Source organism: Camelina sativa, chromosome 9 (genome assembly GCF_030686135.1).
Source record: "Camelina sativa cultivar CO46 ecotype springtype chromosome 9, ASM3068613v1".
In the NCBI taxonomy this organism is placed as follows: Eukaryota; Viridiplantae; Streptophyta; class Magnoliopsida; order Brassicales; family Brassicaceae; genus Camelina; species Camelina sativa.
In genome coordinates this window covers 29,346,190-29,360,395 of record NC_141888.1, presented here as the reverse complement: position 1 = coordinate 29,360,395, position 14,206 = coordinate 29,346,190, and the positions used below count along the sequence as shown (strand labels likewise).

General features: G+C 39.9%; 3 protein-coding genes and 1 pseudogene across 3 annotated transcripts; all 4 read right to left on the bottom strand.

Annotated features, from left to right (window-relative positions):
• Window positions 1–1,115: 1,115 nt before the first annotated feature.
• Window positions 1,116–3,689, bottom strand: LOC104715598 (F-box/FBD/LRR-repeat protein At3g52680-like; annotated as a pseudogene).
• A 449-nt stretch (window positions 3,690–4,138) lies between these two features.
• On the bottom strand, window positions 4,139–6,061 carry LOC104715597 (F-box/FBD/LRR-repeat protein At3g52680-like). The gene is made up of 4 exons (XM_010432990.3): window positions 5,907–6,061; window positions 4,948–5,809; window positions 4,730–4,864; window positions 4,139–4,627 (listed from the first exon to the last, which is right to left on the bottom strand). Exons 1-4 carry the CDS (start codon window positions 5,921–5,923, stop codon window positions 4,289–4,291), a joined length of 1,353 nt encoding a protein of 450 aa, XP_010431292.2. The 5' UTR covers window positions 5,924–6,061; the 3' UTR covers window positions 4,139–4,288.
• A 41-nt stretch (window positions 6,062–6,102) lies between these two features.
• LOC104715596 (F-box/FBD/LRR-repeat protein At3g52680-like) lies at window positions 6,103–7,980 on the bottom strand. The gene is made up of 4 exons (XM_010432988.3): window positions 7,883–7,980; window positions 6,913–7,789; window positions 6,686–6,820; window positions 6,103–6,573 (listed from the first exon to the last, which is right to left on the bottom strand). Exons 1-4 carry the CDS (start codon window positions 7,945–7,947, stop codon window positions 6,253–6,255), a joined length of 1,398 nt encoding a protein of 465 aa, XP_010431290.3. The 5' UTR covers window positions 7,948–7,980; the 3' UTR covers window positions 6,103–6,252.
• Window positions 7,981–8,158: 178 nt separating this feature from the next.
• LOC104715595 (FBD-associated F-box protein At3g52670-like) lies at window positions 8,159–9,908 on the bottom strand. The gene is made up of 3 exons (XM_010432987.3): window positions 8,895–9,908; window positions 8,683–8,817; window positions 8,159–8,573 (listed from the first exon to the last, which is right to left on the bottom strand). Exons 1-3 carry the CDS (start codon window positions 9,774–9,776, stop codon window positions 8,268–8,270), a joined length of 1,323 nt encoding a protein of 440 aa, XP_010431289.2. The 5' UTR covers window positions 9,777–9,908; the 3' UTR covers window positions 8,159–8,267.
• Between the last annotated feature and the right edge of the window lie 4,298 nt (window positions 9,909–14,206).

Sequence of the window (14,206 nt, the reverse complement as noted above, 5' to 3'; positions counted from 1 at the left end):
TCTAGATGAGATCCACGCGCCAGGCGCCACGCTCCGCAAAGACATGCTCAAGACACACAACATTCATACAAGCTCCGTGCTCCAGAACAACACACTCAACGCATACAACATCAGAACGAGCTCCGAGCTCAACAGAAACTATCACTTTAACCATCACCGCACGAAGTTAGATCTTGTAGTCTGGTACGCCTAACGCCGAACAGGCATATGTTAAGACTTAAAGTACGCCCGCCTGATACAGAAATACCTCGCTTGCCGGACTAAGGGGGGGAATATTGTTGGATATGGGCTTTGCCCCATATGCCAACTCGGCCTAACAAAGACTCACCAGAGATAGCAGGAAATGGGCCAACCTCGGAGGACAATCTCAGGATTTCACGCAGAAAACCCTAGAGTGCCCTAACTCTACATTCGCTTATAAATAGCTCGAGACATCTATTGGAAAGGGTATCCTGACCCTGGGGAAATACCCAGAGAGCAATATTTTGCGTCTAAAACTATTATCGTCTTTTGTGTAATTCTTTTCAGCTTCCGAGCTCGTCATTATTCGCTTGTTAGTTCTCCTCTGAACTGACGAGCTCAATCTCGACTCGTGTTTGTGACGACCTCACGTTTTTATCGTTAATAAAAGAATCAGCTTCACTCTTTCCCCAAAAAATCTTTATTTACTTAGTGTTGTGCAATCCCCGGTACAAACAATACTGAATAGCCAAATGTAGAACCATCCCCGAGTTCCAAAACCTGATGTAAATCCCTCTAACGAGAAAAACCAACAGCTCTACTCTACAAAGAGTTAATACATATAAGAATTTATGTAGCCACTTCTTGCTCTTCTTGTCTATTCCAACCATATTTTACTCACAGTAATGTCTCGAGGTGAGACAACATACATTCAGGAACATACTTTTTTGTTCATTCCATTTCCAGCCGACCAAACCGTATCTTATTTATTTACTGGTGAGACAAGTTCAAAATCATAAAAATCCAAGATTGTATCATCATAATGATAGATATATTTCAAAAGAACATTGAACACCTAAACGACTAGCACCATGACCCAAGACCCTAAACCAATCTAAATCCCGCTTACCGGTTAAATCAGGAGGCTCAATGTACTAAGAAAAGTCTGATACCGAAGCAGATACATCGAATTTGAACACAAGGTGGCATGAATTTGAAGCCCTGACCACACCATCCAATTCGTTGAGCACCTTCGTCTCTCTCTCAACTTGTTGAGCTCTTTCGATTCAACGAGAATTGTTGAGAAATGTGCCTTCTTCAATCGTCTTGCATTCTTTAGAATGTATGTAGCTATTTCTTTCTCTTCTTCTCTCCCCCAATCGAATCTTTTCCACACAAATGTCTCTAAATGTGACAACAAACATCCAGGGATATACTTCGGCTCATTCCATTTGCCGCTGACCAAACTATTTCCACCAACATAATGATATTTCTGAGACCAAAGAGACAAGGGGAAGATTCATTGAATAGCATCGCTAGGCCATCAAATATAACCCCAAAGATAGCTAGCTTGGCTAGTAATGAATGTCTTACATCAGTGATCTTGAGGGCTTGTAGTTTAGGAGAATTTTCGAGCACGAGCGTGAGTAGATTCCACCACTCTTCGATACGTGTATACATCTCTAGAGACACCAGCTGATAGTTCCAGTACGATATGCAATCTATTCACGAGACCAAATTTTTAGAGTATAGAAAACAATGAACTCAACTGGCGAAAAAAAACAAAAAACTAGGGCAGCTATCAATTGCTCAAGACTAGGGCAGGTAAATAAAAGGTTACGGACAGATGCATCGTCTTTGAGGCTAACAAACTCAATGTGCAGATTTCAAAGAGACTTCATAAGAACCGGAGAAGGTATATCTACAATAAAACCAAATACGAGTTTCAAACTCTCGAGTGTGTTGCAAGTACACAAGCTACTAGGAAATATGAAGGTCTCTTTCCCAGAAGGATAAAAATCGAGCACCTAAAAAAAGTCAAAGAATCAACATTTAAAGCAATATACATCGGAATTCAAATGCTCTAAACATAAACGAAACAAAGGATACTCACCGTTGTTCTTCGTTCCATTCCATTGTCCGTAAAATCCGTCTGACTGAAGTTGACTAGGGCTTCTTAATTCAATAACGGTTTTGTTTTTCAATCGAACCGAATCCGATCGGTTTACTTATTAATAAAATAAAACAAAGATGATAATTCAAAAAGAAATTTTGGGTTTATTAGTAATCTTTTGCTTCATGTAAATATAGTTCTATGTGACAAAAGAAGAGTCTAGCTAGTAGTCAGTAGATAGATTCTACAACGAACACACAAGGTGGCATGAACTTGAAGCCCTAACAACACCATCTAACTCCTTGAGCATCTTACGTCTCTCTTCGGAATCCATATGTCTAGTTAAGAAACTTGCATTCTTCAGTTGTCTTGCATTCTTTAGAATGTATGTAACCACTTCTTTCTCTACTTCACTTTCCCATTCGTCTCTTGTCCACACAAACATCTTTAAGTGAGACACCAAACATTCAGGAACATTCTTTGGTTCATTCCATTTCCGGCTGACCAAACCATGATTTCTAAAACTGAGATATTCCTGAGGCGAAAAGGAAATTCAATGCATATTACTAGTAGACCATCAAAGTTAGAAACCCAAAAGAAGCTAGCTGAGACTGATAATGAAATGGCTTACATCAGTCAGCTTAAGGACTTGTAGTTTAGGAGAGCTATCAAGCATGAGGGTAAGTAGATTCCACCACTCCACTTTATGTGTATATATCTCTAGATATACCAGCTGATAGTACATAACTTCAGTAGGAAACTTAATCTATGCATAAAGATCATAGTCTTATTAGAACATATATATAAACATTGTGAAAGCATGCAAATAACTCAATTGCTAGCTATAATTAAGCATAGTTACCTCCAAGGGTGATAAGTCCAAGAAAAGACGTTTGGCTGACTTAAGAGATCCCAAAATATTCTCATTGGCTGTATAAGAAACTTTTCTAATTTTTGACTCAACTAACATTGGCGCATTCTCAATCAAACAACACCCACAATGACTAAACCCTGTAAGATTCAAGTATTTCAAAGAAGGAGCATTTATCACATATCCCATGCTCTCTGGTCCGTAATCTGTAATCAATAGCCTCTTCAAGGATGGTGCCACTATAGTGAAAGTCAGTACAACGTCGTTACGGTTGCATTGATAAATGACCAAATCTTCAAGATTAGGACAGCCAGATATAAGGTTACGAATAGAATTGCTATTTTTGAAATCCACAGAATCAAGGTGCAAAGTTCTGAGGGACTTCATACAAACTGGAGAAGGAACATCCACAAGAACCGCATACTTGAGAATCAAGGTCTCAAGTGTAGTACTTAAGCTAAACATGCTAGTTGGAAATCTGACAGACGTTGGTGAAGAATAACTAAGCAGCAACTCACGTACATGACGGACAACTGCAATTCCAGTCCATACTTCAAAATCTATATCATCACATTCACGTCGATCACGTCTATAGTCAAATTTTTCATTAACTTTGAGATGAAAGCTCTCCAAAACCGGAGCTTTGTGTGAAAACAAAGACCTGCCAACATTCTCCGAAAATTCATGTGTACGATGAAAGCAAGAGTTAAAATCAAGTTTGGGTACCATCTTCCAAAGAGATGTCCATCGTTTAGACAAAACACTTGTGGCTATCACTCTTTCTGTTGGAAGAAACGACAATATATGTAGAAGCAACGCTTCAGGCAACTCACTAAATAAGTCCTCTTTCACAACACCTCGCTTTCTCTCACTTCACAATTACACCCACCAAAATCAAAGAAGAAAAGACTAAAGAGTTAGGGTTTGGAGCTTGCAGTTACGAAACTATGTAGACCATGAAGCATATTGTAAGAACATAATAAACGAAACAAGGAAATATACCGTTGTTCCATTGTCGTTAATAGGGGGCAGAGGCAATGAGTTTCGCAAAATCCAAGTTTATGCCTTTCCAATGCTATCGTAGAGAAACCCTTTGCGGCTAACCTAGCTAGCTTATATGATTAGTTTGTAAAAGGCTCGCCCAAATTTAAAACCGTGACAGAGCGAACAACAGTTAATATTAAAACCCTAGCTTGAATCGTAAGATGATGACATCATCATTTTTTTTATTAAACCAAAAAATGTGTTTTTGTTGTTGTATCATAAAAAGTTAATAACCCAAATGACTAGCACCATACCCAACCCAAGACCCAAAACCGATCTAAATCGAAAGGCTCTATGTGCTAAGAAGAGTCTGATCTACAATAAGATGCATCGATTTTGAACACAAGGTGGCATGAATTTGAAGCCCTGACCACACCATCCAATTCGTTGAGCACCTTACGTCTCTCTCTCAACTTGTTGAGCTCTTTCGATTCAATGGGAATTGTTGAGAAATTTGCCTTCTTCAGTCGTCTTGCATTCTTTAGAATGTACGTAGCTATTTCTTTCTCTTCCTCTCTTCCCCAATCGAATCTTTTCCACCCAAAGGTCTCTAAATGTGACAACAAACATCCAGGGACATACTTTGGCTCATTCCATTTGCCGCCGACCAAACTGTTTCCACCAACATGATGATATTTCTGAGACCAAAGAGACAAGGGAGAAATTTTAATGTATAGCATCACTAGACCATATAATATAACCCCAAAGATAGCAAGCTGACTAATAATGAAATGTCTTACATCAGTGATCTTGAGGACTTGTAGTTTAGGAGAATTTTCGAGCACGAGCGTGAGTAGATTCCACCACTCCTCAATACGTGTATACATCTCTAGAGACACCAGCTGATAGAAGATAGTTCCAGTAGGATATGCAATCTATCCATGAGACCCAAAGTTTTAGAGTATTAGAAAACAATGAATACAACTGGTGATTAAAGTAAATAAATCAGCAAAGTTACCCTCAAGGGTGATAAATGCAATAGAAGACGTTTGACAGAAGTGAGAGATCCAAGAAGCTTCTTATTGGTTATAGATATAGCTTCAACGATACTTGCTTCCAACAGCTCAGGCGCATTCAGAGAAAACCCTGGACATCTCAAGTCTTCAATTAGTAAGTATTTCAAACAAGGAGCGTTTATCACATACCCCCAAAACTCAGCTCCATCATTGGTATCATGAATCTTTAATCTCTGCAAAGAAGGGACCTCAACAGTGAAAACCTCAACATCACAATCTTCACCTCGATACACTATCAGTTGTTCAAGGCTAGGGCAGCTAGACAAAAGGTTACAGACAGATGCATCTTCTTTGTAGCTAACAAACTCAAGGTGCAGGGTTTTAAGAGACTTCATAAGAACCGGAGAAGGTATATCTACAGTAAAACCAAACACGAGTTTCAAACTCTCGAGTGTGTTACAAGTACACAAGCTAATCGGAAATGTGAATGTCTCTTTCCCAGTAGGATAAAAATCGAGGACCAATTCACGCAAATGTCGAGAAAACGCAATGCCAACCCAAAGTCCAACATCTACGAAACTGACATCTTCTGATCCAAACAGGAGACGGAAACTCTCTAGAACCGGAGCTTTGTGTGAAAGGAAAGACTTGGAAACAATCTCTGAAAACGAGTGGTCTTCACTTTCGCAATCCTCAGAATTGAACTCGAGATTTGGCACCAATTTCCAAAGAGACCGCCATTGTTTAGACAGAACACTCGTGGTTACGACAGTTTTTGTAGGAAGAAAACACAGAATCTTCAGAATCAAAGCTTCGGGCAACTGATTCAACCTATCCTCATTCACAACACCTCGCTTTCTCAATCTTTAGAACCACCAAAAATCAAAGAATCAAACATTTAGATCGCTATACATCGGAATTCAAATGCTCTAAACAATAACCGAAACAAACGAGAACCTACCGTTGTTCTTGTTCCATTGTCGGTCAGGGTTTTGCTGTTCCCAGAGCTTAATATCGCATTTTCAGTCGCTCTCGTCGCAAAACTCACAAGTAGAGAGAAGCAAAGCACTGAAGTTCGCCAATTGAAGGGGACTAGGGCTTCTTAAATTCAAAACCGGTTTTGTTTTTCAATCGAACGGTTTACTTATTAATAAATATTTTTTTTTTTTTAAAAAGGTATCATCAATCATCATCACTCATTGGGATTAGATCAAAATTCAAAAGAAAGTTTGGTTTATTCTTTTGCTTCATGTAAATTATACGGTAGTTCTATGTGACAAGAAGAGTCTAGTAAATTAGTAGAAAGATCATTCTACGCTATCTACGACGAAGACAAGGTGGCATGAACTTGAAGCCCTAACAACACCATCTAACTCCTTGACCATCTTACATCTCTCTTCCAACTTGTGGTGCTCTTTGGAATGAATAGGTCTTGTTGAGAAACTTGCATTCTTCAATTGTCTTGCATTTTTTAGAATGTATGTAGCCACTTCTTTCTCTAGTTCACTTTCCCAACGGTATCTTGTCCACACAAACATCTTTAGGTGAGGCAACAAACATTCAGGAACATTCTTTGGTTCAATCCATTTCCGGCCGACCAAACCACGTTTTCTAAACTTGCGTTTTTCCTGTGGCAAAAAGGAAATTCAATTGCAAATCATTAGTAGACCATCAAAGTTAGAAACCCATAAGAGAGGCCACCAAGAGAAGCTAGCTGAGACTAATTATGAAAAGGCTTACATCAGTGAGCTTAAGGAATTGTAGTTTAGGTGAGCTATTAAGCATGAGCATAAGTAGATTCCACCATTCCTCTCTACGTGTATGCATCTTTAGATGGACTAGCTGATAGAAGATACTATCAGTCGGAAACTTAATCTATACAAAAAGATCATAGCCTTATTAGAACATATATATAAACATTGTGAAAGCATGCAAATAACTCAATTGCTAGCTATAAGAATAGTTACCTCCAAGGGTGATACGTCCAAGAAAAGACGTTTGACTGAAGTGAGAGATCCCACAATATTCTCATTGGCTATATAAGAAACTTCTCTAATTTTTGCCTCAACTAACATTGGCACATTCTCAATCAAACAACACCCGTAATGACTAACCCCTTTAAGTGTCAAGTATTTCAAAGAAGGAGCATTTATCACATAGCCTCCGTTCTCTGATCCAACAAAGTAATCTGTAATCACTAGCCTCTTCAAGAATGGTGCCACTATAGTGAATGTCAGTACAACGTCCTTACGGTAACATTGATAAATGACCAATTCTTCAAGATTAGGACAGCCAGATATAAGGTTACGAATAGATTCACTGTCTTTGAAATCCACAGACTCAAGGTGCAGAGTTCTGAGGGACTTCATACAAACTGGAGAAGGAACATCCACAAGAACCGAATACTTGAGAATCAAGGTCTCAAGTGTAGTACTAAAGCTAAACATGCTAATTGGAAATCTAACACACCTTTCTGAACAAAGCTCGAGCACCAACTCACGCACATGACGTTCAAATGCGATTTCAGTCCATACTCCAATATCTATTTCATCACATGCACGGCTTTGGCTATATCTACCACTAACTTTGAGATGAAAACTCTCCAAAACCGGAGCTTTGTGTGAAAACAGAGTCCTGCCAACATTCTCCGAAAATTGATGTGTATAATGAAAGTTAGAGTTAAACTCAAGTTTGGGTACCATCTTCCAAAGAGACCTCCATCGTTTAGACAAAACACTCGTGGCTATCACTCTTTTTGTTGGAAGAGACGACAATATATGTAGAAGCAACTCTTCAGGCAACTCACTGATCAAGTCCTCTTTCACAACGCCTCGATTTCTCTCACTTTACAATTACACCCACCAAAACCAAAGAAGAAAAGACTAAAGAGTTAGGGTTTGGAGCTTACAAAACATAAACGAAATAAACTAAACTTACTGTTGTTCTTGTTCCATTATTCCGGTAACACTCTTCAGGTTTTTGCTGTTCCCTGAAGCTAACATCGCACTTCAATCGCTCTTAACGCAAAATTCAACAAGTTGAAGCAGAGCACCGAAGCTCGTCAACTGAAAGAGACTAGGGCTTTTTAATTCAAAACCGGCTCCGAATTAAAATCGAACCGAACCCAACCGGTTTACTTATTAATAAATGAAAAAAAAAATCCCAAGATGGTGGTATCAATATCATCACTCATAGGGATTAAGATAAAATTCAGAAAATTTTCAATATCCAATGGCAAAATATGGAACCATCCCCGAGATCCAAAACCCATGTAAATCCTTATAACCGGTTAAACCAACATGCTCTATGAAGAGTTGATAGATTATTCGAATTCGTAAACAAGGTGGCAAGAACTGGAAGCTCTGACAACACTAGCCAACTCCTTGAGCATCTTACGTCTCTCTTCCAACTTCTTGAGCTTTTTTGAATTGATCGGGTTTGTGGAGATAGTTGCCTTCTTCAACTGTTTCGCGTACCTTAGAATGTATGTAGCCACTTCTTGCTCTTCTTGTCTATCCCAAGCATATTTTTCCCACACAAATGTCTCGAGGTGAGACAACAAACATTCAGGAACATACTTTGGTTCATTCCATTTCCCGCCAACCATATCATCATCTTTATTCCTATACTGGTGAGACAAACAAGACAAGATGAATGGAATGTGCTATATCATAAGTAGACTATAAAATATAACCACAAAGAGAGAGACCATCCAAAATAATGATGAAATGTCTTACATCAAGGAGCCTGAGGACTTGTAGTTTAGGAGAGATTTCGAGCATGACCGTAAGTACATTCCACCACTCTTGTTTACGTGTATGCATCTCTAGAGATACCAGTTGATAGAAGATACTACTAGTTGGACACACAATCTGTACATGAAACAGTTATTGGTACCTTGCAATAACAATGACATAACCAAAAAAAACTCAATAGCGCTGAAACTTACCTGCAAGGGTAATAAATCGAAAGATACACGTTTGGCTGACTTAAGTGATCCAAGAAACTTATCAGCTATTATATAAGAACCACCAATAATATATACCTCCACCAGCTCCGGCGCATTCAGACTAATCTCAAAATCTGTTAACTCTTGGAATGTCAACTCTTGGAATGTTAAGTATTCCAAAGAGGAGACATTAATTCTATATCCTTCAAACCTTTCGTCACAATTATAATCATAAATCTCAAGTCTCTTCAAAGACGGGACTTCAATAACGAAAGTCACAACATCGTCATAATACTCACCTCGATCCAAAACCAAATTTTCAAGAACAGGGCAACCAGATAACAGGTTACGAAAAGATTCATCGTCTTTGTAGCTCACAAACTCAAGGTGCAAAGTTCTAAGAGACTTCATAAGAACCGGAGAAAGTAAATCTACAATAATACCAAGTGAGAGTTTCAGAGTCTCAAGTGTGTTGCAAGTACACAAGCTAGCCGGAAATGAGAAGGTCTCATGCGAAGGGTAATAAACATAGAGTACCAATTTACGCAAATGTCGAGTAAACGAGATTCCAACCCAAAGTCCTATATCTACAGGACTAACATTATCTAAGCTAAATTTGAGACGCAAACTCTCTAGAACGGTAGCTTTATGTGAAAGGATCGATCTGGAAACACCCTCTGAAAATGTTTGGTCTTGGCTTTTGTGATCCTCAGAATCGAACTTTAGATTCGGCACAAACTTCCAAAGAGACCGCCATTGCTTAGACAAAACACTCGTGGTTATGGCAGTTTTTGTAGGGAGTAAAGACAGTACCCGCAGAATCAAATCTTCAGGCAACTGAGTCAACCTATCTTCTTCATTCATAACACCTCGATTTCTCATTGTTGTTGATAGAGACAGCAATGGCGTTTCTTTCCCAGAGTTTACACTCGTGTTTTCAAACGCTCTAAACGCAAATGCAAAAAAAAAAAACAAATTCACCAATAGTGAGACTAGACGGCGGTTGAGGATGCAGAATTTGAACAGCCGGCCGAGAAGGGTTTCGCATAATGCGGCGGATACATTTAAGATGATGACATTATGGTAATTTTAAACGTGACCATTCATGGACTTTTCATGCATATCGACTAGTAACTAGTAAGCGTGGACCATACATGAATGGAAAAGGACAACCAAATTTTTTTGAAAAAAACAATAACTGAAAACGCATAAATATACAAAAAATACTAGTTAAACGATTCCCATTGCAACCTGCAAAATCTTAATTCTTAAGGGGGTGAGGATTTTAGGAGATTTGCGGGGATTTTAATATTTCAAAATTTTAGGAGATTTGATTAAAATTTGTAGAATTTTGAGATTTAGGTTTTGGGATTTGGTGAGATTTGATTATTGAATTTTAAGTGATTTTAGAATTTTTTTTTTTTAAAAAGAAACTTGATTGTGTGAAGAAGCTTCTCTTGAATTCTAGTCAGATATTATGATGATGCTGGAACTAGGCATGACCAAAATCAAACCATAACCGTATTTTGGACCGTAACTGGACCGTATACGAACCGTAACCATATAAAATGGTTAAAAACCGTAACCGTTTGTAAGAGACAATACCGTGGGCCTTGACACAACAAAATCCCAAGTCCAAGTCTCAACATCAAACATTCAAACAGAGCACAAACAGACAAAGAACAAGACAAAGAGCAAGGTAGTCACACCCTTGTGCAAGAAGACCGTTAGCGACAGTACGAAGAAGATGGTGACGTGCTCAGATAAGAACAAATTTGGTCCTCTGCAAAGCTTGTCGGATGACTCACCTCATACAGCTGTGACCCAAGAATAAGCTTGCTTTATGTATATTCTAGACAGTTCCAAAAGATGTGTATATATGATAGATGTAAAAACCTAAAAGATAATCATCGAAATACAAGTTCTTTTCAACTTTACCCTTGTCTTCTCTGTTCGTTCATGGTATCAGAGCCTTGACAACCTTAACAGGTGAATCAATGGCGACAACATATCCCTTCCCGGATAACGTTCATGTCTCAAGTTTGGTCACTCTCAAGCTTACTGATAGCAACTACTTGCTTTGGAAGACGCAGTTCGAGTCTCTGCTGTCTAGTCAGAAGCTTATTGGTTTCGTTAATGGTGCTGTCACGGCTCCATCTAAAAATTGTCTCGTTGTCAACGGTGATGTCACCACCGAAGTTCCAAACCCACAGTATGAAGCTTGGTTCTGTACTGATCAGTTAGTCCGCTCCTGGTTGTTTGGCACCTTGTCTGAGGAGGTCCTTGGCCATGTTCACAATCTCCAAACATCACAGCAGATCTGGATCTCCCTCGCCGAGAACTTCAACAAGAGCAGTGTAGCAAGAGAGTTCTCGCTTCATCGCAGCCTGCAGCTTTTGTCAAAAAAAGATAAGTCCTTCTCTGTCTACTGTCGTGAGTTTAAGACTATTTGTGACTCTCTGAGCTCCATTGGCAAGCCCATTGATGAGTCCATGAAGATCTTTGGCTTTCTCAATGGATTGGGGAGAGAATACGACCCTATCACCACTGTTATCCAAAGTTCCTTGAGCAAGCTTCCTACTCCTACCTTCAACGATGTCATCTCAGAGGTCCAAGGATTTGATAGTAAGCTGCAGTCGTATGATGATTCTCCATCTGCCAATCCTCATCTCGCCTTCATGACTGAAAAGACGAACCCTTGTGCTCCCCAGTATCAACCAAACTCAAGAGGTCGTGGAGGTCGCTTTAGTCAAAACAGAGGAAGAGGTGGATACAGTACTCGAGGTTGTGGCTTCTCTCAGCATCAATCCAGCTCTACACCGCAAGGGGAGAGACCAATCTGCCAAATTTGTGGCCGTACTGGTCACACGGCGATCAAATGCTACAACCGCTTTGATAATAACTATCAAAGTGAAGTCCCAAGTCAAGCGTTTGCATCTCTCCGAGTGTCTGATGAGAATGGACGAGAGTGGCACCCTGACTCAGCTGCTACCGCTCACATCACCAACTCAACCTCAGGTCTACAATATGCTACCTCGTACGAAGGGACTGATGCTGTGATGGTAGGAGATGGAGCCTACCTACCGATCACTCACATTGGATCAACCACCATTTCCTCTGCAAAAAGTACTATTCCTCTCAATGACGTTCTAGTTTGTCCTGATCACTCACATTTGACTCTGATTCTGTATACATAATTGATTTAACCACTCAGAAAGTGGTGTCAAAGGGTCCTCGTAGAAAAGGACTATTTGTGCTGTAGAATCAAGAATGTGTTGCGTTCTACTCAAATCGTCAGTGTGCAGCAACCCTGGATACTTGGCATCATCGTTTAGGACACTCAAACACAAGGATTCTTCAGCATCTTCAAGCCTGCAAGGAGATTGAAGTGAATAAGAGCAGAACTTCTCCCATTTGTGAGCCTTGCCAGATAGGAAAGAGCAATAAGTTACAGTTTTTCTTCTTCTGATTCTAGAGCTTTACAGCCCCTAGAGAGAGTTCATTGTGATCTCTGGGGGCCATCACCAGTTGTATAAAACCAAGGATTCAAGTATTATGCTGTTTTTGTTGATGATCATTCTCGGTATTCTTGGTTCTTTCCCTTGCGATTGAAGTCTGAATTTGCGTCTGTGTTTGTTGCATTTCAAAAGCTGGTCGAAAATCAACTTAATACCAAAATAAAGATATTCCAAAGTGATGGAGGAGGAGAGTTCACAAACAACTTTCTCAAGAAGCACTTCCAAGAACATGGCATTCACCATCAAATTTCATGTCCCTACACTCCACAACAAAATGGAACTGCAGAGAGAAAGCATAGACACTTGGTGGAACTTGGTCTGTCAATGATGTTTCATAGTCAAAATCCTCTCAAATACTGGGTGGAAGCCTTCTACACAGCTAATTATATCATCAACCTTCTCCCCTCCACGGCTTTGAAGAATATAAGCCCTCATGAAACTCTACTGAACAAGAAGGTTGATTACTCTGCCTTACGGGTGTTTGGCTCGGCTTGTTACCCATGTTTGAGACCTCTAACACAGCACAAGTTCGATCCTCGCTCCCTCCAATGTGTTTTCCTTGGTTATAACAACAACTACAAAGGTTACAGGTGCTTGTATCCACCTACTGGGAAAAATTATATCTCTAGACACGTCATTTTTGATGAATGTACATTTCCCTTCAAAGAAAAGTTCAGTCACCTCCTTCCTCAATATCACACTCCGTTGCTTCAAGCTTGGCAGCACTCGCCGTGTATGTCTCCTGCTCCAGTTGTTTCCCATCCGGTTCAACTGTTGGACAAACCTACAATCGATGCTGCACCAGATTTTGAAACCTCTTCTGCAGCAGAGATGTCTGCATCAAACACTGTCGAAACGATCAATGATCTTCAACATGACTCTAACTCTGACATTGCAGACGACAGTGATGACGATGGTGACGTGCCTATAGAAGCTGAAAAATGTCCATCCCATGACTACAAGATCGAAGGCTGGCATTCACAAACCAAATCCTAGATATGCGCTCATTGCCTCTAAGTCCATATCTGATGAGCCAAAAACTATTACCTCTGCAATGAAGCATCCAGGATGGAATGCAGCAGTGATGGACGAAGTTGGAAGAATTCATATGCTAAACACGTGGTCTCTGGTTGAACCAACGAAGGTGATGAACATTTTAGATTCGAAATGGGTTTTCAAAACCAAACACATGCCCGACGGAACAATAGACAAGTTGAAAGCTCGACTCGTGGCCAAAGGTTTTGATCAGGAGGAGGGTGTTGACTATCTTGAAACATTCAGCCCAGTGGTGAGAACGGCAACCATACGCCTTGTACTCGACACGGCAGTGGCAAATGATTGGCCTCTGAAACAGCTCGATGTATCAAATGCCTTCCTTCATGGTGAATTACAGGAACCTATATACATGTTTCAACCCTCCGGATTCGTTGATCCAGAGAAACCAGATCATGTATGCAAACTAAGCAAAGCTCTGTACGGTCTAAAACAAGCTCCACGAGCCTGGTTTGACACCTTCAGCAACTTTATTCTTGATTTTGGTTTTGAATGCAGCACTGCAGATCCTTCTCTGTTTGTTTGTCATCATGGTGAGGAGGTTCTCATTCTACTTCTCTATGTTGACGATATTCTTCTCACAGGCAGCAGTGATTCACTTCTGGAACAGCTCTTGATCGCTCTTAACACACGGTTTTCCATGAAAGATCTCGGTCCTCCACACTACTTCCTTGGGATAGAAATTGAATCGTATGATGGTGGTCTATTTCTACATCAAACGTCTTATGCCTCAGACATCCT